Source organism: Biomphalaria glabrata, chromosome 7 (genome assembly GCF_947242115.1).
Source record: "Biomphalaria glabrata chromosome 7, xgBioGlab47.1, whole genome shotgun sequence".
Classification (NCBI taxonomy): domain Eukaryota; kingdom Metazoa; phylum Mollusca; class Gastropoda; family Planorbidae; genus Biomphalaria; species Biomphalaria glabrata.
This window is the reverse complement of record NC_074717.1, coordinates 9,889,845-9,908,476: the sequence shown is the minus strand read 5'-3', so window position 1 is coordinate 9,908,476 and position 18,632 is coordinate 9,889,845. Positions and strand designations below refer to the sequence as shown.

At 37.8% G+C, this 18,632-nt stretch overlaps 2 protein-coding genes across 3 annotated transcripts; both read left to right on the top strand.

Moving 5' to 3' along the window:
- Window positions 1-4,050: 4,050 nt before the first annotated feature.
- On the top strand, window positions 4,051-6,419 carry LOC106063397 (uncharacterized). Its single transcript, XM_056034268.1, has 4 exons — window positions 4,051-4,207; window positions 5,058-5,202; window positions 5,867-6,090; window positions 6,284-6,419. Exons 2-4 carry the CDS (start codon window positions 5,062-5,064, stop codon window positions 6,333-6,335), a joined length of 417 nt encoding a protein of 138 aa, XP_055890243.1. The 5' UTR covers window positions 4,051-4,207; window positions 5,058-5,061; the 3' UTR covers window positions 6,336-6,419.
- Window positions 6,420-11,610: 5,191 nt separating this feature from the next.
- LOC106073979 (uncharacterized) lies at window positions 11,611-13,424 on the top strand. Of its 2 annotated transcripts, none has more exons than XM_056034271.1 (4): window positions 11,611-11,664; window positions 12,187-12,331; window positions 12,879-13,102; window positions 13,281-13,424. In XM_056034271.1, exons 2-4 carry the CDS (start codon window positions 12,191-12,193, stop codon window positions 13,330-13,332), a joined length of 417 nt encoding a protein of 138 aa, XP_055890246.1. In that variant the 5' UTR covers window positions 11,611-11,664; window positions 12,187-12,190; the 3' UTR covers window positions 13,333-13,424. The 2 variants fall into 2 exon arrangements, with proteins under 2 accessions (XP_055890246.1, XP_055890245.1); XM_056034270.1 differs by having other exon boundaries at window positions 11,615-11,682.
- The last annotated feature ends 5,208 nt before the right edge of the window (window positions 13,425-18,632 follow it).

The window sequence follows — 18,632 nt, the reverse complement described above, 5'->3', positions numbered from 1 at the left end:
AAGGTTTTGTAAAAAAAAAATCGACCTTTAGGGTTCAGGGCTCATCAAACAAACATAGAAAACGCTGAGCCAGCGAAGTGCTTACGAAAATATAAGACTCCTTCTGTCTCGGAAGATAATGGGTGCGCCTAGATAATTTCTGGCTTTGCTTACGTCTTGAGATAGGGCAGTATCTGTAGTGACTGATCAAGCCTATTCTGAAGTGGCAGATATTGCCACAGTTCGTGCATGTATATGTATCTGTCCTAGGGCTAACTAACAGGCAGCTTTCTTTTTCTTTCTCTTGGCTGATGCAGCTACGTTTCTTTTGCATTTGGTAAAGTTCGTACCAGCAAGTACAGTCTCCATGTTGTCCAGTCTTGGGCTATCTCCTCCCACATACTTTGGTCGATGCCCGTGGCTCTCATGTTTTTCTTACAGACATCTCTGTAGGTTAGTCTTGGGCGGCCCTTGGGTTTGACTCCCTCTGCAAGCTCAGCTTATAGGATATCTTTAGTGATTCTTCGATCTGGCATGCGAGTGACATGACCAAGCCAGCGTAGTCTTCTCTAATGAAGGAGAGCAAAGATGCTGTGCATATTGGCCCGTTTCAAAACGTCCTGGTTGGTGACACGATCCCTCCAGGATATGCACAGTATGCGTCGCAGGCAGGTGGAAGCTATTTAATCTATGTTCTTGGCGCATGTAAGTTACCCAACTCTCACTGCCATAAAGAAGTGTGATCAGAACGCAGGCATTGGGTTTTTGTTGTCTTATTGCCATTGCTTCAGAAGCCTTTCCAATTCTTTTTATCAGCTCAGTGTCTATATCTAGGTTTCTGTCTATTGTTTTTACCAAATATGTGAATTTCTGCACCACCGTAAGTTTGTGATTTCCAATATGTGTCACTGGTATTTCTGCGACATCTTTTGCCAGGATTTTGGTCTTGGAGAGGCTTATTATAAGACTAAACTCTTGACAAGCAGCTGCCAGAGCATTCACAAGTCTTAATCCTTATGCGGCATAATCGGCAAACAGCAGTTCCTTAATTAGGATACACCTTCTCTTTGTTTTAGCTTTAAGGCGTGCCAGGTAAACTAGCTTTCCATCGGATCTACTGTGGACATATACTCAATCTTCCAGGGATTTAAAAGTGCTGGTGAGTACAATTGAAAGAAGATGCCGAATAGTGTTGGAGCCAGAACACATCCTTGTTTTACTCTGCTCTTGATGGAGAATGGTCTAGAGGCGAAACTGTCAAACTGTACGGTGCCCTGCATATTTTCATGAAAAGCTGACACTAGTTTCTGTAGCTTGTGTGGACAGCCGATTATCTCTAATACGGCAAACAAGCCGGTTCTGCTGACAATGTCAAACGCCTTGGTCAAGTCAATAAAAGTCAATAAAAGCTATAAAGAGGAACTGCCTTTGTTCTCTGCTTTTCTCCTATAGCTGCCGCAAGGTGAAGATTATATCTGTTGTTATCTACCGGCCCTAAAGCCATACTGCGATTCTGGGTAAACTCGTTCTACCAAGACCTCAGTATTACTCTGGCTCAAGCCAATGCTAAGAAGTGAAATTCCTCTAAAACTGTTACAAACGGAGCAGTCGCTTTTAATTTTGTAAATTGTTACTATTTTGGCTTCCTTCAATTCCTGGGGGGGGGGGGGGGGTGAAGATATATGTCAGAGCTAATTTTTTATTTAGCTTGTGTTTATTTGCGTAGCCTGGGGGGTTGGGGCTCAACCCCGTCCAACATATGGTTTCAAAATCCCCTCTTCAAGTACAGTCACCTAATTCTATGAGCTTAGCTAAGGGGGTTTAGAGTTTGTTAAAAAAAACTCCAGAGATTTTTTACCTTATAATCCCCCCGAACAGATGATTTAGACGACAAAACTTCCCTTTTCGATATAAAATCTAGAACAAACTTCAGGGGAATTTTTTGACTGATTTATTTTCGATGCTACTGTTTATTTTAGGTGAGATATTACTATTAAACTATCACTTTCCCAGCGTAGCAATAGGGTTTGAGTTCAAAATTCCCTTTAGTGTGGTTTTGCTGTTAAACGCCCTTATTCTGTAAAACGAAAAAATGCAAACAACAATCCCCAAAATCCACGAGCGTAGCCAAGGTGGGATTTTGATTTTAAAACCCCTACCAAATTGTTTTTACGATACCCCACTCCCCAATTAATATAAGACTAAAGCATACTTCAGTCAGCAGATTATATTCTATTCTACTCCCGAGGAGTTTGAGTTACCCACCATTTAGCTGGGTTTTTTAAGCTACAAACAACCACTTCAATATAAAAAAAGGTTTAAAACCCCTTCAGATGTTTTGATTTTATGATCACCCTACAGATAGTTTTGAGGTTGAAAACCCCTCTTCAATATTATTCTAAAGCAAGCTACAGTCATAAAATTTTATGAGCGCGCTATGGGGGTTTTGAGTTTGCTTTAAAAAATAACAGAGATTTTTTAAAATTTAAAACCCCCCAACAGATTTTGACAATAAAACTTCCTTTTTGGATATACAATCTAAAGCAAACTACAGTCATCAATTTCCAAGAGCGTAGCAAAGAGAGGTTACAAACTTCTACCGGTCGCTGGGCTTCATTAATTAATAAAGTGCAGTGATTAGAATGGAAGTCATATGCGAAATTGTAAAAAGACTAAATGTGGCTTAACAAAGATGGCTAAGACGTATTTTCGGAATCATTTATACAGTCTGGGTCTCAATCTAGGAAATCCTATGCCAATCTGGGAGTCGACCACTTAGTAAGGTTGTAACAGAGCGTTGCATTAGGTTTGCAGGACATGTGACAAAATGAATTAGGCATTCCAAGAGTTACGATGACATTGAAGCCATTACGAGGCAAGTGCAAGCATGAACATCCTAGTATAACGTGGTATAACACTTACATGGAGGACCTTAGAGCAGTAGTCAACAAGTGGGAAGAGGTTACAGATATTGCCAGTGACAGATTTTTGTGGAGATAGCTTGCTGCCCAACGCTCCTAACTACGTGGAAGGATCTAAATCCTAAGTAAGTAAGAATAACAGATTAGGTTTTTGAACTAAATATTTTTAAAAGCAAGATAATGCACTGTAGATACCTCAGTATATGCATTTTTTTGTATTTTAAATATTTAAAAAACCGGAAATAATGCCTGAGTGTGTGGCTCAGCCCCGAACACCGCTGGCGAAACTTACAGCAATCCCCCAGACCCCAGGGTGGTGTCTACAGTTTCTTCACTAAGTTCAAGAACCTATTCTAGGGTACAATAATCGTCTTCCGAAAAAATGAGGATCATAATGTAATAAAGATAATATATGTACACACACATGCACACACACATATATATATAAAAGGTGGTTGACGTAACAGAGGTTCTCCGATGGAAACCCTTTAAAGACCAGATTAGGCCTCCTTCTGACATAGAAGATAGCATCTGTTTGCATGCGGCCTCAGAACGAGACAGCTGGAAGTCATTCACAAAGACCGCGAGATACACATTTGAGTAAAATAAAATCCGTTGCCGAGGACAGATGCAGACGGCGAAAAGAAAATCTTAATTGACCACGGCGGACAATGGTTATGCTTGCCCTATGTGTGGCAAAATATGTAGGTTACAGCTGGGACTGCGTAGCCACGGGAAATGCTTCATAATAATATTATATATATATATATATATATATATATATATATATATATATATATATATATATATATATATATATATATATATATATATATATATATATATATATATATGCCGGGGAGAGGATAACAAAATTCCCCCCCCCCCCCGAGAAACATCTTGACTACTCCCATGCTTGTGTTACCTACTGTCAGATCCGGCCCTGAGATAACTAAACTTATGATTGAAAAAAACAAAACAACAACAACATTATCTCTTTTATTCCTTGTTAATTTATGTTTGAATATCCGTTCGCACTTCACAAAAATAAAAACACTCTAAAAACACTCAATCCCCAGCTGCAAGATTATAAAAAACTTTCTGGGACGCGTGACCCCTGGCTTGGAATGCTAGTAGTTTTATAAACCGGTGCCGGAACAAATGAAAACATTACGCACACGTATTGACGTGACTGTGTGTTTGGCAGAAAGTATAAATAACTCAACTATACAAGTCTATTAAACCGAGTTCACCAGTATCTGACTCTGTGGTGTGATAGCTCTTTGAAGCTGAAACTAAGCAATCAGGTAATTAGTTTTGTTATGTTTCGCGTAGTGCTGAAAAATTGTGTCTGACGAATTGAAATCCAGAAAGAAGCTGGGAGTTACACTTTAGTCTTTCTGATCGTTACTGACTTCAAAATATTTAAAATATTGGTGTCAAGAAGTTATGAGATTATTGTTTTACTTTAGACTTTTATGAAAGTATTGACTAGAGTTTTACTTTAGAGTTTTTGGAGAGATTTCTTTATTATTATCTTAATGGTAGAGAAACCAGTCTTTTTTTTTCGGCCCCCTTTTCTTCCAAATCTGAGTCTAATGCTTTTTAAATGACCACATATTTTTCTGTTAAATTCTCTCTCTGAAAAGTGTGATCAAGAACTATATCTACCCAGCAAATATCATCTATGTTGACTGTTATTAGGTCACGTTTGATTACGTTTGATGAAAGCAACCAGTTTTTCTTTGCCCATTGCAGATTGTCGGAGGCGCGGTGGCTGAGCGGTAAAGCGCTTGGCTTCTGAACCGGGGATCCCGGGTTCGAATCCTGGTTAAGACTGGGATTTTTATTTCGGGATCCCTGGGTGCCTCTGAGTCTACCCAGTTCTAATGGGTACCTGACATCACTTGGGGAAAAGTAAAGGCGGTTGGTCGTTGTGCTGGCCACATGACACCCTCTTTAACCGTAGGCCACAGAATCAGATGACCTTTACATCATCTGCCCTATAGACCACAAAGTCTGAAAGGGAAACTTTCATTTTTTTCTTTTACTGCAGATTGTCCATAAAGTTGTTTACATAAAAAGAAAATTAACTTTTTATCTTGATGCTCAATAGCTTTAAATCTTTTTAAAGTTTTATTCTATCATTCTCCATAGAATTATGTTTGCCTACGCTTTGTTGGTCTGCCTGCCAATGTTGGCCATCGGCCAACCAGATCTTTTAGCCACTCAAGAGTTCGATAGATTTGATGTTGATCTTGATGGTAACATTGAGCCCAGGGAAGTCCAACAATACTTCAGAGTAAGTTGTTTATTCTGTTGATAGTATAATTATCGTTTTTGATAGTGTTTACATTTGGACTTTGTTGAACCAGACATATTGTAAATTATTTAGCACAAAGTTACATAAACATTTTTTTTAATTTCTTTTACAAGTTTTGGACTCTCCACTATAAATGAAAATTATTAATTACTTGACAGTGAGCGATAGAGGGCTTGGCTTCCAGGTTTTAAGTTCAAATTTTGGATCTAGGCGGCAGATGATGAAAACCTTATCTGTTTCTATGGCCGATGGTTTACGTGATTGTCATAAGGCCAGTACATAGACCAACCGACTTTAGTTTTCCAACAAACGCAGGGTATCAAATAGAGTTAGGTGGACTTAGGGCGTCTAGAAATTCCGAATGCCAATATACATCGAAATTCGAACTCGAGACTTCTCTGTTGGGAAGCCAAGTGCTTTCCTCTGCTTCATGTTTCAAGTTTTTTTTTCTAATATTCAAATGGTACCCACCTGCGTTTTCATTAAGAAATCTGTCTTTTTAAATAGAAAAAAATCTGTTAGTTAAATTATGTGATTTACTTTATAAAAGCTTATACCATCTCTTCGACAAAGATTATTTATATAAAATTCTATGATCTTACTTCAACTGTGTCAAAGTCGTAATTTAAAGAAATATTTTCAGCGCTATGACACTAACGGGGACAATGAAATCTCCAGACAAGAGTACAGAGTGGAAGTAGAATCACACCACATCCACAACCAAGAAGTACAACGCGTCCTTCTGCGTTTCTTTGACGAGATTGACTTCAACAACGACGGAATCCTTGACCAATCAGATTTCAATAAATTCTTCGCCAACGCAGACGCCAACCAGAACAACCTAGTGAATGAGAACGAGTTTACAACGTAAGTACAAAGTGATCGATCAATCAAATCAGCTTCATATAGATAGATAGATAGATAGATAGATAGATTGATTGATTGATTGATTGATTGATTGATTGATAGTCTAACGATTGTTAAAAATGTCATTTTTACCATATAATTGCAGCTATAGCAGTATTTTCTAAATGTTTGATTTGATATTTCATCTATCTAGTTACTTCCACCAGTTGACCGGAGGCCCAGTGGTCGGCCCAGCTGTCGGTTAAATCTGTTTTTCATATTAATAAGAAATTGATTTTATTAGGTGAATTTAATGTAGCAATACGATTAAACTTTCATTTTAACAATCATTCTGTTATATGTGTTGTGAAAATTATATGAACAAAAGTGTATGTGTATGAATATCTTGTATGATTTTTATATCTAATGGTTTATTTAAAAAATGACGAAAACGACGCATATAGTTTTTATTTTTATTTTAATGTTTATTTCCCTAGCCAAAATGCCATGGAATTTTTTTTTAAATTTTTATTTTGGCTGATGATGTCAGATAAAACCTTGTCTTTGGCCAGGCCTTATGTAAGAATGGAGGCTGAAGTTTTAATATTTGAAACATTTGCTTAATTTGTTTGTACTTTTATATACATCTATATTGAAAAACAAAAAGTAAAGTCCCCCTTTCAGACCTTGCAATCTCTAAGGCATATCTGTTTCCATAGTGGACGATTAAGTAACTTCTAGTTGTTTAGCCACCCTCCTATGAAAAGTAAATCAAAATCTAAGCCTCTGAAAATTTGATGAAATACTAGACCCTTAGAAAATTGTGGCAGATCCAGTGACCTCACTGATCCCAATATGTCATATCATTAATTTAATGGAGAGAGGGTTACTGTGTGGCAACATCGTTCTAACTATAAATAATGACCAGAATTTTATCTCGTTTATCCTAAGCTCTAGCCTTGTATCTCGAGGATAGCTCAAGACAGTCACATTAAATGGTGTTCTTTAAGATGAAACATAGTTGCTCAACGACTGAAGAAAGCTATAAAATATTGCCAGCACAACGACCAACAGGCTTAATTATCTATATCTACAATTAGAAAGTTTGGCTTACCAATACGAGGTCATCAGACATTTACGTAAAATATCCATAAAAGAAAACTGAACGTTTTAAAATAGTTTTCTTTCCCCTTTAAGACGTTGCGATCAATGGGGCAGATAAGTCATCTGTTTCTTTGGCCAACTGTTAAAGAGTGTCATGTGGCCAGCAAAACTATTAAACACTTTTACTTTCCCGAATTAAAGTCAGGTACCAATTAGAGGTGGTGCTAAAAAAAAAACACTAAATTCAAAATCCAAGTCTTCCCTAGATTCGAACCCTTGACCACAGGTTTGGAAGCCAAGCGCTTAAAAACTTAGCCAAATCGCCCCAAGTTTTCGTCGTTTGTAACTTAATACTGTCGAAGACTTCTTTTTCTAAAATGTACAATTGTCCTACTTATAAGATGAAACAACGTAAAATATTTTGATTAAAAAAAACTTTCATGATTATAATTTAAGCACAGATTTATTAGAACAGTTTTCCCAATGTGAGAAATGTTGATTTAAAGTAAAGCAATAAATGTAAACGTTATAAACTGATAGTTTTAGTCTTAGTGTCAACTTGTACTAAAATTTCCGTCAGATCGTAAGTTAAACATGTATTGAAAAACCTGATGACTATTTTATTGTTAATCAAACTATTGACCCAGTGGCGTAGCTAAGGTGAGGATGGGGGTGTCCTAGTTTAAAAATCTCACCTGGCCCCTACTTTAAGGAGTCACCCAAAGGTGTGTCAGAAATGTAAGTAAAGTAAAGTTCCCCTTTCAGACCTTGTGGTCTATAGGGCAGATGATGTATAGGTCTACGGTTAACGAGGGTTTTCAACTAATGTTAGGTACCCATTAGAGCTGGGTGGACTCAGAGGCGCCCGAAGATCCTGAAGTTAAAAATCCTAGTCTTTACGAGGATTCGAACCCCAGACCCCGGTTCGGTAGCCAAGTGCTTTACCGCTCAGCCACCGCTCCTCACGTCAGAAATGTGCTTTTACATGAAATATTTTCGCCTATATCTCATGTCATGATGTGCAAAGTCAAAATGAAGAGACTCTAAAGAGGTGAATCCACCGGACCCTTCATCACTAGCTGCTCCACTGTATGGACCTAATTAGACTAATTCAACTAATTCAACTAAAACCTTTACATCAATCTACACTAATTGGTTAATTGTTTTAAATTGATTCCGGTTATTGTTAGGTAAAAGAAATCATTTGACATAATTTCAGCTTGATCCGAGTGTGAGAGAAATACCTTGTACAAAACCTGTACCAGAAAGATAGACAGAGTGAGTTGTTAAAGGTTTTGTAAAAAAAAAAATAAGGTACCTGAACTCGAATTCGAGGGTTCAAGGCTCCTCAAGCAAACATACAAAACTCTGAGCCAGCGAAGTGCTTATGAAAAAGAAGGTTTTATATTTACCTATTTTTAGTTTCAAAATTTAAAGCGGCGACCAATTTCTCTCAAAGGAAACTACTTTACTACCGCATCAGTCAGTTCGTATCCCGTATGGGAGACGAACGTATGCCAAAGGCAGTCTTGTTTTGTGAGCTAAAAGAGCTAGGGAAATGCTTCAAAGACCAGCTTAGGCGCCAACTTACTTTAGCTGACGTAGAAGAGGGCAACTGGTTGCATGCGGCCTTAGAACGAGACTGCTGGAGGTCACTCACAAAGGCGGCGGTATACACATTTGAGACCAAAAGAAATCCGCTGCCGAGGACAGACGCAGACCGCGAAAAGAAAATCTAAATCGACCACCTGCGGACAATGGTTATGCTTGCCCTGAGTGTGGCAAAATATATAGGTCACAGCTGGGGATGCAAAGCCACCGGAAGTACTGCATTCCTCGCTAATCTTAGGACTCGAACATAGGCCTTATTAATGCTTTGATCCATTTAAGGTTTGAGGAAATGACAAAAATTAACAACAAGTGAAAATAAATGTATCTGAATATGTAGAACAAACATTATCATAACATGAAGAAAACACTTCAACACATGAACTTGAACGTAAGAAACATAAACACATTCAAAAACAAATGTTCAAAAATAGATTTTATCTAAATAATAGTATCTTCATGCTCCATGCAAGGTGGTTTGAAGGTCAATTTTCATATGCCTGATTTCTAGATTTCAAATCCCAGTCTTTTATGTATTTTTAAAACTCTTGGAAGACAACGGCCACCCACTCCATCAGAACTACGTCAGGTCGTCGCGATGTGGACGACTGCTGTCAATCAAAACAAGAACAGAGCGGTACAAAAACTCGTTCGTACCTCACTCGGTCAGACTCTATCACCGCCACTCATTGATCAGGGAACATGAAATGCACCAAGATACCTGTGTGTAGTCGCTGAATGAACTCTTTATGTTGTGTCTGTTGTATGTATGTGTATGTTTCTGTTGTGTTGTCTTTATATGAGAAAAGAGTCCTTGTAATCAAAACAAATTTCCGTAAGGATCAATAAAGCAGTCTTAGTCTTAGTCTTAGAATTGACACATCCAGTTGGATACTTGACACTGTAAATATTTTTGACACAAGAAAGTGATTAGAATAATGATCAACATATTTTACTTCGAAAATTAATGAAAAACAGCTTTCACATTGACTAGCGATAAAGAAACAGCTTTCAATTTTTCTACATTTATATAATTGTAACTCCATGCCTTTTTTTTAGACTTGAAAAGGCACTTAGTTATTTAAATATGGGGCCCCTTTGGAGTCTTCTATGAGTAAAGATATACGTCAGAGCTAATTATTTATTTAGATTGTGCTCATGAGCGTAGCCAGAGGGTTTGGGGCTCAACTCTTCCCCCCCCCATGAAATCCCCACCCCGTGGGGAAGTGGGGAATTTCGTGACTAATTTTTTTGCTTTGATCTTTCTTATTTTAGGTGAGATTTTAATGTTCAGCCATCACTTGCCCCAGCGCAGCCAATGGGGGTTTGAATTTAAAATCCCCTTCCAGGTTTTTTTTATAGTTAAACCCTCTCTTCTATAAAAAAAAAATAATGCAAACGACAACCCCCCCAATCCCAAGAGCGTAGCCAAGTGGGCTTTTGTGTTTAAAGCCACCTCCAGAAGAGCTTGAGTTTAAAACAACCCCCAGCTATGTTTAAAGCTAAAACCAACTGTTCAATATAAAAAAGCAAATTAAATATTCAAAATTCTATAAGCGTAGTCAAGGGGGGGGGCGAGTTAGTTTAAACTTCCCTCCTCCAGATAGTTTTAAGTTTAAAATCCCCCTACAGATAGTTTCGAGGTTGATTTTTTAGTTTGAATCCCTCCAACAGATGGTTTTGACGATAAAACTTCCCTCTTCTATATAAAATCTAAAGCTAACTACAGTCACCAAATTACAAGAGCGTAGCCAAGAGAGGTTACAAATTTCTACCAGTCGCTGGGCTCCATTAATAAAATGCAGTGAAGAGCATGAATGTCATTCGCCGAAATTGAAAAATTACTAAATGTAGCTCAACAAATAAGGCTAAGACCGCTTTTAGGAGTCAGTTATAGAGATCGGGTCTCAATCATCGAAATCCTATGCCGAAATGGGAGTCGACCACTTAAGTTGTGAAAGAGCGTCACTTGAGGTTTGCAAGACATGTTCTCCGACAAATGAATTACGCATATCAAGAGTTGCGATGACATGGAGGCCATTACGAGAAAGGTGCAAACATGGTCATTGTAGTTTAACTTGGCGCCATACTTTCATGGAGGACCTTAGATAAATGGAAACCAGGTGGGAAGAAGCTGCAGACACTGCCAGTAACAGATTTTAAAGGAGACAGCTCTTGCTGCCCAATGCGCCGAACGGTGCGGGAGGACCTAACTTCAAAGTATGTGAGAATAGCAGATTAGGTTTATAAACTAAAAATTTTTAATAGCAGGATAATAAAATGTACTGTAGATACCTCAAAATACTTTTTTTAATACCGGAACTAATGTCTGGCTTCACCCAGAATCCAGCTGGGAAACGCTCTCTCAGACCTCCTTGATGACAAGGGCGGAGAGTCTACAGTTTCTCCACTAACTCCAAGAAGCTATTGTAGGGTACATTAAACGTCTTTCGAAAGAATGAAGTGTCAGAATGTAATAAAGATTTATTACTGACACACAAACATTTACATATATACCTATGTCGTTACCTATTAGCAAATCCGGTCCTGGGTTAACTTAACCTATGATTGAGAAAAAAAAATATTCTATGTTAATTTACGTTTCAATATCCGTTCGCACCTTCACAAAAAAAAACTCTTAGAAACTCTCAAGGACTTTCAATCCCCAACCGTAAGATTATAAAAAAAAAACTTTCTGGGACGCTTGACTCCTGAGTTGGAATGCTAGTAGTTTGATGAACCTGTGCCGGAACAAATGAAAACATCACGCACACAGCAGACGTGACTTTTTGTTTGTCAGAAAGTATAAATAACTCAGTTGTACATGTCTACCAAACCAGGTTCACTAGTCTCTGGCGCAGTGGTGTGATTAGCTCCTTGAAGGTAAAACTAAGCAATTCGGTAATTAGATTTTGTAATTTTTTGCTTAGTGCTGAAATAGATTTTGGCTGCCTTACTAAAGTCTAAAGAAGCTGGGAGTTACACTCTAGTGTGTCAGATCGTTATTGACTTAAAATATTTAAAATATTGGAGTTTTATGATAGTATTGGTGCTTTCGACTTTTAAGAAAACATTGATTGGAGTTTATATAGAAATTTATTTGTTAATTTAATGGTAGAGAAAAGATGCATTTTTTGTTTGGCTCCTTTTTTCTTCAAGGGCTGAGTCCAATGATTTTTCACTGGCGCCATATTTCTTTGTCACATTCTTTCTCCAAAAAGTGTGGTCTACAACTATATCTTCCCAGTAGTAAACATCCATGCTCACTGCATTGACTTCGTGTTTGGTTATATGCACATATCGGTGATAAAAACAATCAGTTTTCCATAAAGGTGTTTACATAGACAGACATAGAACTAGGGTTGTAAACATTATTTAAAGTTACTATTCTATCAATCTCCATAGAATCATGTTTATCTACGCTTTATTGATCTGCCTGCCAATGTTGGCCATTGGCCAACCAGATCTTTTGGCCACTCAAGAGTTCACCAGATTTGATGTTGATGCCGATGGTAACATTGAGCCAAGAGAAGTCCAACAGTACTTCATGGTTAGTTATTTATTCTGTTGATAGTATAATTATCGTTATAAATGGCGCTTGAATTTGGCCGTTAATGAGCTAGGCATATTGTAAATTATTTAGCACAAAGTGACAAAATTATTTTATTTCGTTTGTTTTACAAATTTTAAACGATCCATTAGAAACGAAGTTTCTAATGTCCTTGATCTAAGTCCTTCGGGAAGACAGGGGATGATGCCGTTAAGAGTTCAAACTCAGGGTTATCAGGAGACAGTTCGAATCATATTCCACTACACCAGCAAGCTTTTTTATTTATTTTTTTTTTGGTTTTAATCTTTTAACAACAAACTATAATGTCAGTGTATACATATTTTTAAATTTTTTTATATGGAATCCACATTGTTTTTTCACAAAGACGTTTGCCTTTTTAAAATAGAAAAAATATTTTTTAGTTTAAATTATGTGGTTAATCTTATATAAGCTAATATTATCTTTTCAACGAAGATTATTTTCTATTTAAAATTCTATAATTTTTCATCAACTGTGTCAAAGTCGTAATTTAACGAAATATTTTCAGCGCTATGACACTAACGGAGACAACAAAATCTCCAGACAAGAGTACAGAGTGGAAGTAGAATCACACCACATCAACAACCAAGAAATACAACGCGTCCTTCTGCGTTTCTTTGACGAGATTGACTTCAACAACGATGTAGTCCTTGACCAATCAGATTTCAATAAATTCTTCGCCAACGCAGACGCCAACAAGAACAACCTAGTCAACGAGAACGAGTTTACGACGTAAGTACAAAGTGAACGATCAATTACATTACCTTCATATATTTAAGTCGTTTCTAAAAATAAATAAACCATTAATTATCTTTTGTCTTGCTTAGTAGATAGATAGATAGCTAGACCATAGCAATATTTTCTAGGCAAATCTTTACTGAGTTAAATGTTTTATATTTCCTCCATCTAGTTACTTCCACCAGTTGACCGGAGGCCCAGTGGTCGGCCCAGCTGTCGGTTAAATCTTTCAGGTTTATACATTGATCAAGACATTGATTTCATTCGGTGAATTTGATGTAAACAAAACAATTAAACTTTCATTTTAGCAATCATACTATCATATGTTTTGTGGAAATTATATGAACATAAGTGTCTGTATATGAAGGCCTTGTATGATTTTTATATCTAGTAGTGTATTTGGAAAATGACGAGTACTAAGCATATAGTTTTAAGTACCAGGCGACCGAGCCTCGCTCAGTTAAATAATTTCCTACGGAAGGATGTATACCCGAATTCATTTTGGGAATTATTTTGTTATTACAAAAATGAATGATTGGGTAAAGACCAACATTCTGAAGAGTTGCTTTCGTATTCTGTTACTTCTTGATGTCTCTTAAGTCCTTCTACTATTTAGAAACAACACATCATGTCCTTTTACATTGCATGTTTTGCGTAGAACTGTTGGCCTATTATTGGCTTGGAAGAAAGTCTTTGCAGTGTAACTTCTCAAATGGTTATGTTCAGATATTTTAATGCTGCAATTAATATCATGGCTTTTGCACGAAACATCTCTGTTACGCCGACCACCTTTCAGCTTACTAAAAAAGATTGGCTTTGGCATATGTTCGTCCCCCACACGGGAGTGCCCTGCCCACAAACATTATAGTTCAATTAAAAGAGGCGGCAGTGTACCGAACGTCGTTTACCGCGAGCTGGATATCATTTTCAGTGAGCGCAAGTAATGCGTAGAGAAGCTGTGTTATGACCAATACCTTTGTTTTGGTACGGGACAGTAGACTCCGAAGCTTGTAATAATTCACCAGTTAAAAAACAAATAAGTTAAAGCTACGTACTCCGCTCTACGCAACTAAAGTATAAACAATTTATAAAGCACTTAAAACACATAACTAATCCTACATTGGCAAATTTAATAACATTATTTCTCTTCCCAAGTCTCATAATAAATCAATCTGCAATAAGATGGTGCGCAAATGTTTAATTAGACCAATTGATTCATTGAAACTCGTTGTAAGCCTAGTGACGTGAGTGGTTTCAACAAAAGTATTTTTCCCCTGTGACGTCGTGGAAAATATTCCTTCATAAAACATTCTAGCCAAAATTATTAAACATTTTCAAAGCGATATAACGGTCATCCTAGAGTTGTCCCCCTGTGGCAAAAAGGTGAGATCTTTTAAAAAAAATCGTTAGGGTCTTTTTCGAAATAAAATTTATGTATATTGTTGTAAACCTGTTCCTCCAGACTAACTACTTTTTTCCTAACACGGCCACTGGGATGATAAGTTTAGGGATTCCTGTTAATCTTGCTGCCTGTTTCAACCCCCACGACACCGGCAAAATCTAGTTTTCCTGGTTCTGAGATTGGGTGGTGGCTTGCTGGCTAGCTACCTAATCCATCTCTTCCTCTCCGACGGCCTGCAAATCTTCAAGTACAGTTTCGTTGAATGTGGCCAGGAGCATGGCAATTCCTGCATCGAAAGACCTGTCTGTTTTTCTCTGGGCATTAGCTGAGACCACCGGTCATCTATAGTTTCCACCACCTGTATGATTCTATGTGTGAGCTCCTCGTCCTAAACATTGAGCCCCCGACTGAAATGTTTCGTTTTCGCTGTGTCTTTAGCTGCCTCAAAAAATAAGGCATATATCAAAATCGCTTGTCTCTATACAGCCCCAAGAGAAAGAAAGGGAAGTTCACCGAAATTACCGAAGGATTGGGAAGGCCCATATCGGATTTTGAAAAGGATCAATGATTTTGTGTACCGGATCCAGAAGGGCCTTCAAACCATATGCGAAAAAGTGAACCTAGATCGGTTGCACTGTTATTGTGGAGATAATGGAGTCTGCCGGGACGCACAGACATAGGGAGGGGGGCTGTGTTGTAAACCTATTCCCCCCGACTAACCATTTTTTCCACGTGAGAACTCTCTGAATTTTGTTTACGCTGTGGGGCGAAAATGACCTGAGCGAGTGTGTTGATGTGTTGAGTTACTAGAGTTATGGTCGTTGACTTGTTCGACGGAGGATTGTTTTCCTTTTATTGGTGTTTGTGACTCGGGATATGTACATTTCATTAGAAGTATCGTGAAATTATTTCTTCTTACTGGGAGCATTGACTGTCCATAGTTGGATTGTGCTTCTACAATCAAAAAGATATCGGCGACCTGAGACTCGGTGAGTTCACTTTCTTTAGTCCACTCCCTAGTCGTAACATAAATAAATACATATAAATACACACATATATATAATATATATATATATATATATATATAATATATGTGTGTGTAAAAGAATTGCTCTCTTAAGAGTATAGGATGTATATTTTAAAGTTAATTTCGCTAACCGCAATGCGATTGAGCTTACGTATTTCTCTTTATTGGCTGATGATGTAAAAATGGCGGATGAAATTTTAATATGAACTGAAACATTTTCTTACTTATATTAATATTGAAATTAAAAAAAAAAAAAGTAAGGTCCCTCTTTAAAACCTTGCAATCTATAGGACAGATCTGTTTCCATGGAGAACGATTGAAGAGGTTCTACTTAGCTTTGTTTGGCCACCCTCCTATGACTAGGAAAGCTGATTCCAAACTTCTAAAAAAAAACCTGTGAAAATAAATATCAGAAGGTTGTGACCCTAAGCAGATTGGTGCATATCCTGCGAAGCTACTGCTTCCATAATATGGTATATTTGCCGCTCCTTTGGTCACATCAGCTTCGTGGAGAGGTGGGGGGGGGGGGGGCTGTGTGGGCAACATCGTTCTAACCATAAATCATGCCCAGGGTTTTATCCCGTTTATCCAAAGCCCTAGCCTTGAATCTCGGAAATACAGCCACATGAAAAAGTGTTTTACGAGAAAAAAAACATAATTATTCTACGACTGAAAGAAGCCAAAACATGTTACCAGGTAATTCAAGCCTTTTCCGGGTCAAAGAGTCATGAATGGACAATTTCTCGACTCTTAATGACATTTCGATTGTACTGCACAGCTATGTGAAATACTGCACTCCGTAACGATTTTTAGAGTCGACGACAAGCTTTTTTTTACCGTATATTCCCACATAGACGCCGCATACGTGTATAAACCGCACAAATTACAAAATAAGTGAAAATTAAACCGTACTACCCGCACCCTTATATGCAAAGCGAGACTAGCCGTAAACTACATGCACATAAAGTACAATCATCGGTCCTACTCGTTTTCTTTGGGTCTATAGTCTATAGTGAGATATTCATAAAGCTATTCAAGTTACATGTCACAACAATATAGCTAAACATAGGAGGTATAAAGAACACCAGTAGGTCCAGAGTTACTATACTTATGAGTGCAATAAAAGTTGGTCAATCCCGCATCTTTGTATACCCCACTTATTCGCTTTATGTGTATGTATGTATATATATATATATATATATATATATATATATATATATATATATATATATATATATATATATATATATATATATATATATATGTATATGCTTCGTGTTCGCATTTATACAATAAAGTTTGGGTTTACTCCCCACTCAAAAGTTCTGGATCCGCTAGTGCCTTACAGACACCTAGAACTATACGTACTACTAATATCTACGTCCATTGATTGAAACAGAAACGATGACTTAAACTCGTATGAAAAAACAAACAATTTAAATTTAATACCAATTTTTTTTTTTTTTTAAGTTCAATAAAATAAAATCAAACGTTAACCATCAAACGAGCAATGATTTCATGAATGACAGCGAGAGGTAACATCATTTTCCAGTGTTACCTGTCAAGTTTCTATTTTTTTACCCATTTCCCATGTTTATTTGGTCTCTACTTTGCTCTAGGTCTGACTTGCTAGTGCTTTCTATTTCAGCATTTCCCGCAAACTAACAGAATGCAGAGTCATTCATGATTGTTAAAGATAAGAGTCCCAAAAGAATGCTCTTATCTTCATAAGAACACAGAAAAGAGAAACTAGATCTAGATATTCGTGTTTATAGCTACGTCAACAGAATGTGGACTGACAACAATACTTCTCTATGGGATGTGGTTCAGAGTAGATGTCCTTTGCACAACTGCATCAAGACCTTTGCCTAATGAAACCAGGGCCTGACATAATGGCTGTGTGCGACTGCTCAAGATCTTGAGATTTAAGAGCTAGTAAAATTTTTTTTCTCTTTTCTTTTTAGCCTACAGATACAACCTCAAGATAAGTAAGGGATTGGCTTTTGAGGTCACAGTATTTGAAAATGTGTATGTACGTTTTGTGAGAGGCTAGAATTGGGTGATGAAGGCCAAATAGGTTAAGTTGTCACTGACTGACTTAGCTGAGGCTTCACAGCCTGACACAGCCTGATACAGCCTGATACAGCCTGATACAGCCTGACAGACACTAAGTGTCAGATTTAGGAACAAATAAGTTTTTCTACCCTTCGGTAATACCGTTCTACAGTATTCAATCTTCATCCACTTCTTCATAGACATTTCCTCAATCCTCTTTCCAAACCTATTTCTCTACTTCCTTAAAACTTTTCAGCAATTCACCCTTCACTTTCAACTATCCCTTAGTCTGTTAAGCCGTTTGACCCTTTGGGGTAACACACATAATCTGTCGTTTATCCATTAATCTATGTCTTCCCATAGCTTTATATAAAAAAATTTCCTGGTACAGTTCCATGAAAGAAGGTCTTTGCAATCTCTCGTGTTATGGCCATGCAGATTCATTTTGCTTTTTTTCTGACTGTGGTGAGCAGGTCATTGTTGGGCTAAGTGACATTATGACTGTGGTGAGCAGGTCGTTGTTGGGCCCCAGTGACATTATGACTGTGGTGAGCAGGTCGTTGTTGGGCCCCAGTGACATTATGACTGTGGTGAGCAGGTCATTGTTGGGCCCAAGTGACATTATGACTGTGGTGAGCAGGTCGTTGTTGGGCCCCAGTGACATTCTGACTGTGGTGAGCAGGTCGTTGTTGGGCCCCAGTGACATTCTGACTGTGGTGAGCAGGTCATTGTTGGGCCCAAGTGACATTCTGACTGTGGTGAGCAGGTCATTGTTGGGCCCAAGTGACATTCTGACTGTGGTGAGCAGGTCGTTGTTGGGCCCAAGTGACATTATGGCTGTGGTGAGCAGGTCATTGTTGGGCCCAAGTGACATTATGATCCTGTTTCCAATTTCCCCCTTTGATATGTGATCTTTGTAAAGTAATTAGGTTGACATTTTCCAAGTCCCTGTCTCTTACCCTTGTTTTAAAGAATACGCCTTTGTAACTCTGTATCTACTGATATGAGACTGTCAGAGTTCAATGTAGGACAATCAAAAT